Source organism: Alosa alosa, chromosome 9 (genome assembly GCF_017589495.1).
Source record: "Alosa alosa isolate M-15738 ecotype Scorff River chromosome 9, AALO_Geno_1.1, whole genome shotgun sequence".
NCBI classification, from domain to species: domain Eukaryota; kingdom Metazoa; phylum Chordata; class Actinopteri; order Clupeiformes; family Clupeidae; genus Alosa; species Alosa alosa.
Genome location: NC_063197.1, coordinates 21,299,960 through 21,314,059, shown reverse-complemented (window position 1 = coordinate 21,314,059; position 14,100 = coordinate 21,299,960). Strand labels below are relative to the sequence as shown.

The 14,100-nt window shown below is 40.1% G+C and overlaps 1 protein-coding gene across 1 annotated transcript in view; it reads right to left on the bottom strand.

Moving 5' to 3' along the window:
* Nucleotides 1–10,615, bottom strand: part of atp10a (ATPase phospholipid transporting 10A) — a gene marked incomplete in the record, with an annotated part of 36,627 nt that extends 26,012 nt beyond the window's left edge. Inside the window, 1 exon segment of the mRNA XM_048253098.1 lies at nt 9,900–10,615. Within this exon segment, the coding sequence (XP_048109055.1) occupies nt 9,900–10,324 (425 nt within the window).
* Nucleotides 10,616–14,100: the final 3,485 nt, after the last annotated feature.

Genomic DNA, 14,100 nt, shown 5'->3' with positions numbered 1-14,100 from the left:
ACAAACAAACAAGCAAGTAAACAAACAAACAAACAAACAAACAGAGAGAGTACCCTCTAAACAAACAATAGTTTTACTATGGTAGTTAATGTGTGTGTGGGAACATTTCTCCACAGTGCATTAACCCCTTGTGATTGGCATCCTCAAATAAACCTCGGTTGATGGATGCACGCTCTTGAAATTGAAAAATACCAGATGAGTGCACCTTTGATGCAAACAAATCTCTCTGTCAAGGTGAACACTGTTTTTAAGTGCTTTTACACTACTGCGATGGCAAATGCTCAACAAAAGCTCAAAATGGCCTTCAATCTCATGTACTCAATTCACTCCTAAAACTCACATCCCCATAAGTTGCATACTACAAAGAGAAAGCACACTACAACCAATTCAAACAAACAATTATAACCAAATGGACAACACATTTCAGAAAAAAAGACTAAAAGCAGTCGACCAAACTCTCCAAATAATCACATGCCTTCATTTTCCTCTCTAGCTCTCTGCAGCTCTTTCCCATGTAACGTTAATGGCAGTCCTCTTGCCATGAGCACGGAGCTAACCCCTCATTTCAACATGTCCAGAACTGGCCTCACACAAAGGTAAACACGGCGCCCAGAGCATTAGGCCAGAGGATGTCTTTACTCTAAATGTGACCCCGCGCTGGTTCACTGCATGTCATGCTGTGTCAGGTCAACATCTTTTTCAAGGCTAAATTCAGGATTCGAATTTGGGTTAAAAGACAGAGCCTTTCCAGTCTGCTTTTGTGGGGGGAAATGGCACCACAATTCCCAAACACTGTGGCGTTTTTTTAAAAGTATTCATCTTCAGTTTCTTGGATCTCCTGAACTTAGTACTATCTTAGATATAATAGTAATTCCAGCGATGGAGATTTTATTTCAGAACACTTAATTTAGAAAGAATGTACATGTAGCCTACTGTAGCAATCAGTTCCTTTGGCACCTAAAGGTCAAAGGGTAAAAAAGTAATTGATACAAGGAAGACTTATGTTATTGGTATCCAACTAGGGACACAATTAGGCTGATGTCAAACAAGGATAACACTAGGCATGCACTGCCCACTATAATGTATACAACATAGTTTTGACATCCTCAGTTTTTATAGTAGAAATGGCTAAAGTGGTGTTTTTAAGATTACTAAATTGGTGTTGAAAAAAAGATGATTAAGATGTAACAGCACAAACTAGCTTTGGATTTGCTACGTAAAGACCACCGTTATACCCGATTAGGAGGTAGTATGTCCTCTTCACTTAGTGTCAGAGACCATGAAGTTTTCTGAACAGCTCAGTATCCATCACATGAGCAGAAACTGTTTGCTGCATGGAGTGCTCCAAATCTACATAAGGCTATATAATACCAAACATCGTGTTACATTACTTTGAATGTCATTGTGGATTTATGTTAAAATGGCATCATCACATCCATTACGCAACTGTTTTCATCCCAAAGCAATTCAAAGTGCGGTACAGAAATGCAATATTGGCAAATTTGCATATTAACCATGTTAGTTCCCCAAACAAACTTCAATGGCATGTTCCAACTCCCAAACAGAACTACATTTCAAGATAGATATTTCTGCAATATACCTGGTCCTTTTCTGGCTGAGACCAGCACCATGCCTGAACTGGGTCCATCAGAGTTTGTTGCCATCTGCCTAAACGCTCTACTTTATCAGCTCTTACTTTATCAGCTCTTATAACTAACACTCTACTTTATCAGCTATTATTCAGCTCTACCTCTGAAGTGTATCAACAACATCCTTACATGGCCATCAGACCAAAGACAGATCCCCTGTTGGGTGCCATTCCAACATATCATTTGTTGTGTCAGTGTGCCAGACATCTATGGGCCTTGGTGCTTTCGCCAATTCAAACTTGACCAAAAGGACCATGACAAAATTATGCCACTGCTTCCACAATTTCTTGGATAATAGTTAAAGACACTATTTAATTCAATTTTATTTGGAGAGTGACAGCGGCAAGGAAAAACTCTTACACTATGTAACATTCTTGTTATTTAGTCCTTTAAAAGTTTGATGGCGGGTCTCTTACATGGGGGATAAGGGGTTAATCCGTGACAGTCTCAGTATTTAATTGTTTGCCATCACTGAGCATAATACTAAAGTTATTTCCACTATTTTCATGCTTTATCATCACTAAATTCTCCCTGATCTACATTCTAGACTTCTGGAAACAATGTCCAAAATGCAGAGGTGGAAAGTAACGAAATACATTTACTCACGTTAGTGTATTGAGTAGTTTTTCTGTGTATTTTGTATTTTTTAAGTAGTTTATAAAATCGGTATTTTAAATTTTACTTGATTACATTTTTGAGCGAATTGTATTGTGCCAGCTACATCAAAAATCCCATCCGTTACTTGAGTAAACAAAAAAGTTAAGACTAACGAAAACAGAAAGGGAGAGAAAAGTAATCCGCCCTAAACCACTAGCCTAGTGATAATGATCAGCATGTAGCCTACAACAGGACATGAATCAAGCTGGCGCCATGCAGTCTTTCTGAAAGTGATGGGAGATGGAGCTGGAGCTGGATCACAAAATGCATCAGATTACATGTGTAGCCTAACCTATGAAAGTGTATTTTCCGCTATTTCAATGGGTTGTCTCAGTTCGTTTTAGCACTAATGATAGCGGAGATATTCAAGCAAACACCATGGGATTTCGTGTTTTGACGTTTGTGCTCACCTTTCTTTGGAAAGAAGTTTATTAGCAGTTGTTTCCCCTCGTTTTGATGTCTCTCTTTTTAATAACCTGACTTGGCTTTCTTGGAGAAAGACATTGCACCAGCAGCACAACAATTAGCGGTCCACTACTAGCGATGCTCAACTAAATAAACAAAAGATAGACTACCTTATGAATCGTGAAGGCGGACTAAACCATTTAGCTCTTTAGCAAGGGAGAGTGAGAGTGACCTTAGACAGTTTTCACTGTTTTGTACACAAAATCCAGTCAGTCAAACTTTAAATTTCGTCTGACATTCATTTTGACATTTAATTTTGAAGTTAAAATATTCAGGTAAAATAAATATATGGTGGACATATAGTCATATATATTTTCAGTAATTAACTTAAACTTCCAGTGAGTCTATTCGAAATTTTCACCACACATTATATTAACACACATATAAAAAATCCAAAACATAAGAGTTATGTGTATTAAAGTGGAATGACACAGGAAAAAAGTATTGAACGTGCCTACTGAAATTTCTTCAATACTTTGTGGAAAAGCCTTTAGACAGCTTCAAGACATTTCCTGTATGACAAAAGGTATTAGTCACAGTATCAGGTGTGATTTTGGTCCATTGTTCTAAACAGATTCCAGGGGTCCCTCTTGTGAATCCTGATATTTAGTTACTTCCAGAACTGTTTAATTGAATTGGCTGCCTTCAAGTCTTTCTGGAGCTTTCTCCGAGTGGTCCTTGGCTCTTGGAATTGACTATCCTTCTGACTCCCTGGTCAGAAATATTGCGTGGCCGGTTGATGATGCAGTGATGTTTCTTCCACTTGCAGATAATGGCTCCCATGCTGCTTACTGAAGATTCTGAAGTTTTGAAATGCATCTGTAACCAGTTTCATTGATATGTTTTGCAACAATAAGGTTGCAAAAGGTCTTGGGAGAGCTTTTTGCTTTTATCCATCATGAAATGTTTCTTGTGTGACACCTTGGTAATGAAAAACCTTTTTATAGCCCATCAATATGTAGGCTACTAACCAAGCTTATATTAATTTGCACAGATAGAAAGGATAACTACTCTAACTACTTACAGATTCCAGCTCGTTCCTTCCCTTTCCTTAGTGCTTTTTCTTAGCTTGTTCAATACTTTTTCCCTGTGTTATTCCACTTCATTACACATGACTACTTATGGAGTTGTTTGGATTTTTTATGTGTGGATTACCTGAATTATTAATGCCTGGTGAAAATGTTGTGCCCCCTGTATTCCACTTTTCAAGGGCCCTCTCCTCCATTGGGGCCCTATACTTCCCACTCTCCCCCCTAGTTCGACGCCCCTTTAATCTGCTGAACCTTCTGCTCATTTCCAAATATAAAAAAACTCTCTGCAACTCAACATTAGCCTGCCTGCCTCAGCTGCCTGTGAGGGGCTTTTCAGTTGTGCTGGATTACTGTTCATTGCAAAGCGACGCAAGGATGAGTGTAACTAACTTTGAAAATCAACTACTGCTCAAACTTAAAGGAGAACTCCGGTGATTTTTCACATGGATCTCCATTTCTCAACGTCACCGAGTACTGTCGGTATGAACAAAACTGAAACAATCGGTTTTACCTAGCTCGAGTTGCTGCAGCTACAGCGCTACACACTAGGAGCATGAACATGGCTGCCTTAGCTGCTGGCTGCAGCAACTCGAGCTAGGACCAAAGTCATTTTCAGGCAAGTACCTCCACTCCACTCGGCGGCCATATTGCAAAACTTTTTGGGCACTTATCGTGCATCTATTTCGGCAGAAATGCGTGTGCGTAAGGCTTCACGACACCAATCTTGCTCCAGCAGCGAGATCACAACAGATGATTGGCACGATGGCACTCAATGTATTTTACAACACACCACATGATTGGCTCAATGTATTCACATGTCAACGTTTTGCTGCGGAAGGGTTGTGATATTTTGTATACAACTGACTAACCCCATGCAACTGGTTGTTCTGGTACCCCCTATAAAAAAGTAACTAAGTAACTTTTACTTAAAGTACATTTTAAATGAACTACTTTTTACTTTTACTTAAGTACATTTTCAGATCGGTATTTTAACTTGTACTTGAGTAATATTTCATCAAGGTATTGGTACTTTTACTTGAGTACAATATTTTCGTACTTTTTCCACCTCTGCCAAAATGGTGCATTATGAAGAATAAAATTCATATTATGGAGCTTCATAGTTAAAAATGTTATTTCATTAAAAGAAAGAACAAATATGTATCTTTATCTGGTATAAATCCCATTAGGATCATCAAGTGCCCACATGGTCATTTGGGGGTCCAAATATGGGGTTCCAAAAGAGTCACCTCTGCCGGAGAGGGTTTTTGGACCCCCTTAAAACCTCCGCCAGTGGTACCATACCCTTCAAATTAATTTTGGCAAGAGCAAGGTTCCCACATATAACAAATAATCCTGTTTAGAATAAATATGATCATTCCTTGTGGTGCTAAGGCCACCCAAAAAGTGAAAAATCACACATGCCGTCAACATTTTTTAGGACTTTGGTGACCCACCGCTCACCCAAACAGTAAGGAATGTTGATTCTGCCTCCAGAATTGTGTAGTACAGGCTACAAAGAACTACCACACCAGTTTCCTGCCTTCTACCACTATTAGAACAGACGTTATGGGCTTCCAAAAATGGCAAAAGATGAAATGTGAAATTCCAATGTGTCAATTACGGCCAAGGCACCCGAAATTCAAATGGACGCCACGGGCAAACCGTTTGAGATATTGACCTGAAACTTCAGATTCCCTCGTTTGGTAACATATGGCATATTTTCACCACTTTTCAGCAAAATCTGAGAGGTACCATGTACATGATACCCCGATTTTGGCTGTTTTCACTTGGAATGACCCTTTAGTCATTACCCACTTGTATCCAAACAATCGTACAAGCAAGGAATAGCGTCCACTATCATCCCCCACAGCAGTTTCTCAAAGTGCATTTTGTTTTTGTCCCTCTGCCCGTAGGCTGAGGATGGCCTCTAATTGCCATTTTGAAGTCAGGTTGAACGTGAGGAGTCAAGGAGTAGCCCAAGACACACACAGCGAGCACAGGAATTCCCGGCACTCTGGCCCTTTGCGGCGCTGGCTCTCTTCTCTCAACTCCGGCCAAGCAAAACAACTTGCCGATATCAAACACCACCAGGAACAATTTCCATTCGTAAACAGTTTTCTGTTAAAAAAGTTGTGATATTGTTTCTCGGTGCTCTTAGAGGAGCCGTATTCAGTAGACACAGAAGCACAATAGAGCCCCATTAACACCTGCTGGCTTGGAGTTCTCTGGGGGGAAAGAACAGGAAAGGTGGGGACACGCACTCCTGAGCATGGGAGACATTTCTTTTTGGCCAAGCCCTCAGCCTTGTGCATCTTGGCTCAGGATCCCTTTCGTGTTGCATAGGCTCTTTTTGGAGGAGATTTAATCTCCATTCTCTAGACGAGTCTGGAGTCACAGATCATTGCCAAATCCGCACTTGAAAAGTTATAGACTGAATGTGAGGGCACAAATCCCCCAAGTCAGCACTATATCAATCAATGTCGATCAGTCTCATCGGTGATTGCACAATTGTAGCATAACTACCATAGCATAGTGTTTTTTTGTGTGATGCCAAAGAAAAAAAACATACAGTCTCTGCATGTATGTGTAGTGTACCTGTGCAGTTAGCGCTTCAAGTTAATTAATAAATGTTAATGATGCCATTTCTACAAATTATGTTACCTCTTTTGTACATATTTGCCTTTAGAAATTTTAACTTTTTCAACAACGTTGATTTGATCTACTCTAGAACTTCCATATGTAAGCAAGTACATAAACCTTTCTGCGTTCATAAATCACTGGGTTTAGTTTAACAAGACCCAAAACCAAAAAAGAACTGAAACTGTTCAATAGTACATTGTTGTATGAATCTGGCACTCAGGACATGTCAGTGAAGGACAAACATGTGATGTGGAGGTTCCTTCTATTCTGACTATTCTGTGAATGAAATAAATCACTACATCCATAGGTAGTGGCTTAAAAACATACATATTTTGCACAAATGGCACACAGTTCAATAGCTGACAACAGAGTGTACATTTGTATCCTAACTAGGTAGCAGCAGCACAATTATAGATATTATGTATACAATATGCAAAACACACACTTGAGTTTGCAAACAATGGTGGCAATATACAAAAAGAGAAAAGGGTAATATTGAGTTTTCTGGTTCCCCATGAGTACCCTGAAACTCCCCTGCTGTTACACCACTTACTGCAAATGATGTCCTGTCAATAGTTGTCTTTAGATTGAGTGTATTAAGATGATTAATGGTGCTCATCACTTAAAGGAATGAATGTGGGAGTGATTCACTATAATGGAAATAATGAGACAGACACTTTGACGACTCTGTCTTTGAAGAGGGAAGCAAATAAAATCCCCTACAGGACATTATGAAATATTTGAAAGGTAGCATATTAGCTGATAATATAAATACCAACAACACAATCTTTATCCAAACATAGGAAAACAGAAGAACGTGACAAATCCGATCAGTGGTACAATCCTTGTGAATGACATTTCAACACAACAGTGCATATCATTGCAAGGGAAACGAGATTGCGTTTGTGGTTTTGCAATAGTTTGAGCAGAATTCTAAGTCATTTTAAGCCTCCACCCTATATGGCACTCTATGCTTTCGTTTCAGCTTTTGAAGACATGACAGATCACAAATGGAAAAGGGGACTTGTTTTTATCAGGCCAACATCCTGTTTGTAGGCAGAAATAGCTTATATTAACTGCCAAAAGTAAAACACTTAAGGCATTTACGAGTTCTCCTGCAAGGACCCTACTCATATTTGTCTGGTGTGTCCTGACCTATAACAAAAGGATACTGTGGAGCCGAGTCCTTGCCTTCGATTAATTTAAAGAGAACTTTAAGTCAACTCAAGGCCCCATGGTAATGTATTGTACTAATGGCTAGTAAAACCATGCAAATGGTTGCTTATAATGTATACCTTACCAAGCACTAAATAAAGGCTGTTTCCAAGTAGCCGTAAATCAATACTGATGCCAAGCATCACTAGGTAGAATTAGGCTGAATACTGTGCTGAAGCATGTTAAATACCATTGACAGGCCTTTAAGATCAAACACCAACCCATTTAAAAGCCTAAGCGCTTGCCAGCAGTGTAGTTTGATGCACTATCAAAATGCTCAATGGTGTTTTAAGCCCCCAACGTCGCCTTCCAGGCAGCGCTGCCACCGTCGACTTACAGGCACCTAAACCTTACCCTTACCCATGCCTAACCCTAGCGCCTTCCAGGCAGCCCTGCCTTGAAGACAACGTTGGGGGCTTAAATCACTAAGAAACTATCAAAATAGGGCCTTCATAAAAATAAAAAAAATATCAGGTTGAGTTATACTAGAGAAATATCTGTGCAAGCCAAGACAGATCTTTTTTTTTTTTTTTTTTTGTGAAGTTTCAGCAAGTGTATTCCCTAATTAGTGTGCAATAAATTAGCATTGATGATTTCGCCATTGTATTATTTTCAATTGAAAACAAACTCTTTTAGATTTTTCATTTTATTCCACCATGGAGAATTGAAAGGCCTGTGAAAAGGTTGTTTTGCACAATATTGACAGCAGAAGTCACTCCACAATAAATCAAATTATGTGCAACCTTGAGAACAGCATTTGTGCATGGCCAGCCCAGAATGTGGATTCTTGAAACACACAGCACCTTTTGATTTCCATGAGTCCATGGCTATGCAGGACTCACAGTGCGGCTTTTCATGAATGCTGTACGGCCCCTGTGCTCTGCTGTGGAGCTTGGTGCCCACGTCAGAGTCCCAAACTTTCAAGAGAACCCAAAATAGTAATTTCCTTTAGTTGACACAAAAAACAACCTGCCATAGATTATTTATTTATTTATTATTATACCAGACTTAAAATAGATTTTTTTTATAAACACCTGCAGATCCTCTATGTTTGGGAAATTGAGGATATTTCTCTAACTGCTGTCTAGGTAGTCAATGTATACGTTCTGTCTTTTCAGAATGTCAAGAAATATGACGTGGCCTTAAGGATCATTGCGATCCTTACCTTACCATAACTTTCCTGCAAGACCACTCTGTTTCTCACCTTTATGTAAAAAACAAAGATGATCACCCACAAGGGCCCAAAATGGTACAAAACAAAATCATTGAGCATGACATTTTTGCTAAAGCCATCTGCCATTTTCCTAAATGCATTCAGTCTGTTTGATTGTCAAAGGAAAGTTTGTCTCCATTGCTGAGAACATCCATGCTATCCACAATGACTACAGTAGTTATGAGGAAAGAACTTCAGTTCTTCGCTCAGTTTATCTGTGTTTCATGCTGCAAAATAAGCTGCAACTGTAGACATTTTGGCAAAACACTGGATCAAGTGATCCAGTAAGTCATGTGACAATGCTCCTCTTCCATTTCTAGGTAGTAGCTGAGGTTGCATGAAAACTGAGACTTGACTGATGTGTGATTTTGCCCTATGTTCAAACAGGACTAAACATTTTTAAAACCACAACGTGCATTGTCAGCCCTGTTAGTTGTACTCTTCAATGAAAGACTGTTATAGTCTACACAATTTAAGCTTTCTCTTGCACATGCAGACTGCATAGGCCTATACCTAAATCTTTGGCCTGCGAAGCATTTTAACATGTGGTCTCCTGTAGACTAATATTTCATTGACACTAACCTACATTATTTTTATTTTATTTAATTTTTTCATTTACAGACAAAAGACTAAGCAAGGCATTTATAGAATCAAACGGTAGAGACAATTAATACAGATGTTTTCGAGTCTTAGTAGTGTGACTGAAAAAGTATTACGGAGCCATTGATGAGAATCTTCTTACAGGAACAAGTTGATGAAGGGTAAATATCCTGCCAGGCCGAAAAGCCACGTAAAACCAACTCACACGGGCTGAAAGGTATGACTGTTTCACAGAAGCTAGCATGCTAAAATGCTGGACACACACCACTACTCTGCTATATACAATATAACTAGCCACCGTACCTTACAGATTGTGGATGCAACAAACAACAAAACATGGACATTTAGCCTACACCGTTACATGATAGCCGATGTTGCCACTTGTAGCATGTGTGACGTTAAATGATACACAGTGAATAGCCTACGTACCTGCTATAGACAAGACAGTCCATATGATTTATTTCTTTATCTGAGCGGTGTCTCCTGTAATCCTCCCATAGATCCTTAATTGCAGTAACAGACAAAATAAAAACGACTGGGGCCAGCGCTAACTCTGGCTGAAAGGCATTTACCACCGGCACAAAATTCAATAAAGCTATGAAAACAAAATACACGTTGGCAAATCGGTGGAACTGTTCGAAAAGGTTTTTCGGCAAGAACGAGAGCAGCGTATATTTGGTTGTTTTAATCTTGTTGTTTGCATAGTGTCTGTTAGGGTTATCTTCTCCTTTGGCATTATCATAAAGTAAATTTGCGTGTACAGTCCTGGTTTTGCCTTCTTTCTTGCTTTTCCGTCTCTTCTGCTTCTTAACTTTAGAACCTTTGACTTCGGTCTCTTCAACCTCTCGCGCCATACTTAGGCTACCCTAAACTCTCCAAACTTTTGTTTCTTTTCCGTTCTCTGAAACAGGCAGATGCTATGTAATCATGCTTATCTCTGTCCTTTTGAAAGGAAAACCGAAATCGTGATTTACAATGAATACTCCTTTTCACACATTTCTGTGATTCCTTTACTTTCCCTCGTTAAAGCCCTGGAAACTTTTACTGCATCTCTCCCTTTTTTTCCTCCTGTTGCAGCTGGGGATGCTTTGAAAACGAGGACGTGTTCGTGAGCGGCCACCCCAAGCCCGATATGCGCATGTCTATAGAGCTGCAAACTAAAGAGCAAACATGCGCGCAGTCACCCTGAGTAGGCTATGAGGAAATGTTGCGAACTTTAGATCGCTTCGCCGCAGTTGTTACTTACTCAGAATGTTCATGACGGTTAGATACAAAAAATTCGTCATTTCTGACGAAACATGACTGTCACGCCCCGCCTCTACCTAGGCCTACGCCTTTTCAAGTTTGGAAGTGCCACGCATTATCGCTGGAGCTCAGTGTCCTTCCGTGAAGTCACTTTGTTCTTACGCTCTGTTGCTACTCTGATAATCTTTTTTTTAAACGTCGATTACTTTATTTCTTTGTTTATTGGGCAAGTTGTTGTTATCTGATTTGAACTCTTTGCAGTGTGTTACGTTTATCAATATGTAGATTTTTTTAATCTTTTATGTAAGCTACTGTTTATCAATATGTAGATTTGATGTATCTTTTATGTAAGCTACTTGGAACATGCCACAGAGACATGCATAGCCCCTTTCCACCAGAGGGATTTTTGCTGTTCCTGGAACCCTTTTTTTTCTTGTGTTCGGATCAGACAGATTGGTGGATTATTAAAGCTGCTGTTGGCAAGATTTTTTTGATCATATTCACTGAAACTGACACTATGCTCCGACAGAACAACACAAATCAGCCGGTTTTAGAAAAAAAAAACCCCGCACTTCTACCTCCACCTAGAGCCTGTAATTTATTTTTTCCAAAATCCACAGCTCCCGGTTCTTCTGGTCCAATCAGAGCAGGGCTGTGTGAGATCTGACTGTCAGTCACAGTCTGGTGCAGTCTGGTGCGCACTGACGAGCACAAACTCGATGAGAGGGTGCTCGGTGGTAGTGGGGGAGGGGCATGAGAGTTGTAAACATTAAACATTTTGGCTTAGTCCCCTCAATCTGTCAGACTTGCCAACTGCAGCTTTAAGTCATACCTGTCAACACTCCCGTTTTTCCCGGGTTCTCCCGTATTTCAAGGTCATCTTCCGGCACCCTCCCGTTTTGTTATTTCTCCCGGAAAACTTCTGTAATTTGCATGGCCATCAAACTTCATTTTAAAATCATGGATCAATTCATTTTTTCTATTAGACTGACATCTCCCAGGTTGCCAGATTGTGTATGAAATACACCCTACACATACACAATCACTTAGTTTCAATTTCAACCGTTTTGTCATAGGCTTAAAAACCTGGCAACCCAAAACCCAAATAAGGAAGCGGGTGCCGATTGCGCAGTCTCGTCGTAAGCAAGCGGGCTAGTTGAATGGCCTAGGCCTACTCCAGAACTAGTTGTTGTGAAATTGTTGGAAATGTAATTGATTAACACATCACATAAACTGTTAATGAGTGTTGTTGATACACTGAACTTTTGTCCTCGGAACCAAATCAGACAGCAAGCAGCTTTGGAGTTTTGGAAGTAGGCAGCTGTTGGATAGCAGCTGGGGATACATAACTGGCATGCGTAAGGTAATGGTAAGGTAAAAGTAACGACCGAAATGCAGTGTTGAAACACGTGTATGAAACGTATTACATATGCAAACACAGATCCGGTATAAACACTGAGCCCCGAAAAAAAAAATCTCCCGTTTTTGGAAAGCTAAATGTTGACAGGTATGCTTTAAGTTCCACTCACCGCAGTTCCTATAAATAAAACCTTGTGGGAATATATGGCTTAAACTGCTGGCTTCATTCGTCCATCATGCCTGTTTCATTCGTCCTGACCAAGGAATGAAACATGCACGTCCCACTTTTGCTAAAATACTTCCTGAACGGTTTTGTTCAGAACTGAAAATGCAACTGTATTTGGCAGAGGACAGATGTAGGTTGCTAGTGACAAAATATTAGCTTTCAGTGTTGCACGATCTCTTTGGAAATTAACTTAAGTTGGATTCCAGTTTCTTCCAGTAGCAGCAACTGGAATCCATGCATTTTGAATTATTTTTGGAATCTGATCCCTTATCATACCTGTTCATTATTACTCGTTGCTCGACTTATCGTGACTAAATTCAAGATGGCTGTAAACGCTGAAGATACTGTCTGTATAAATCGTCTTGTAAGTAAACTACCAGTGCTTTTTCAAAGTTCTCAATGTCTCGTTTTAAATGTCAGGGCCCTTGGAAGTCTACCAATGGAGTGTGGAGATGCATTGAGCCTCGTAAATGGTGTAAAACAGTTATTTATTTGCATGGCTAGCCCGATGCCGAAGCACCACCATTGAAAAAGCTGTTGGTAGCATCGGCTAACTAGCACCAGATTTTAGAGTGCAGGGGACAAGTCGAGATGGGCTATGAGACATACGTTCACACTCGGTATCATGTTTCAATACACTTTAGGTCAATATCACACCGGAATTCTCCTTTAAACAATTCATATGAAACACAGATCCAATTGAATCAGGTTAACATTGGAATGGAACACCTTTATTAAAATATTTATATTCACTTGAATTTTGTTTTGGTCAAGTCATTACTGAATAATGGAAAATAAGATTGTTAGCTTTTGTCTGTCCAGACCAGCAGTGGACAGTACAGTCTACACTGCTTACTTCACCCCTAAGTAGCTAAACAGTTAGTTGTAGAAACTACTTTCCCTAGTTAAGAAAGTACTTAGCCCTCTGACCAATGTTGCATGTGTAATTCAACTTGATTTGCATTTCAATGAAAATTCTGAGATGTATATAATTTTTCTTTTTCACTAGTCTTTTGAATTATGGAGTCTTACAGGCATTGGATCCAAAGCTTTGTATCATTTGTGGGGAACATTTTGAAAAGGGCAAGAAAAAAGATCCCTATGTCCAAAACCCTACAGTAGAAGGCCTCCAACGCATACTTACCCTTGCTCAGCAGAAAGAGAGATGGTGATGTCCATAAAACTCTGGCTCCATATACAGATGATATGTCCTCCAAAATCAAAGTTTCATATCATGTAGAGTGAACTACTGCAGTAAGACAAAAATCAGTGAGCAGCAGCAAGTTGCAAATGCTGAGAGTGAGAGCACATCTGCACCAAGAAGGCTGAGTAGGGCTGATATAACATCATTTCAAATACTGAGAGATTGTTTCATTTGTGGGAAGGCCAGCTCTAGATCAGAACCTCTGACAGCCAATTCGACTGGTACAGGGGCAATATAAATTGTAGGCCAAGTATACTTGCGTATACAAGGAATTTGGTCTCTGCATTTATCCCATCCGTGAATTAGGGAACACACAGAGCACACAGTGAACACAATGAGGTGAAGCACACACTAACCTGGAGCAGTGAGCTGCCTTATTACTGCGGCGCTCGGGGAGCAGTGAGGGGTTAGGTGCCTTGCTCAAGGGCACCGTGGATGTGGGCATGGGAGAGCAGTGCTCAACCACTTCCCCTGCCTTTTTTCCCTTCTGGGTCGGGGATCGAAACGATAACTCTTCGGTTAGCCCGAACCACTAACCAGTAGGCCACGGCTGTCCCCAGTACCAGAGACAAGGTCCTTCGGGCAGCTTCTGAATG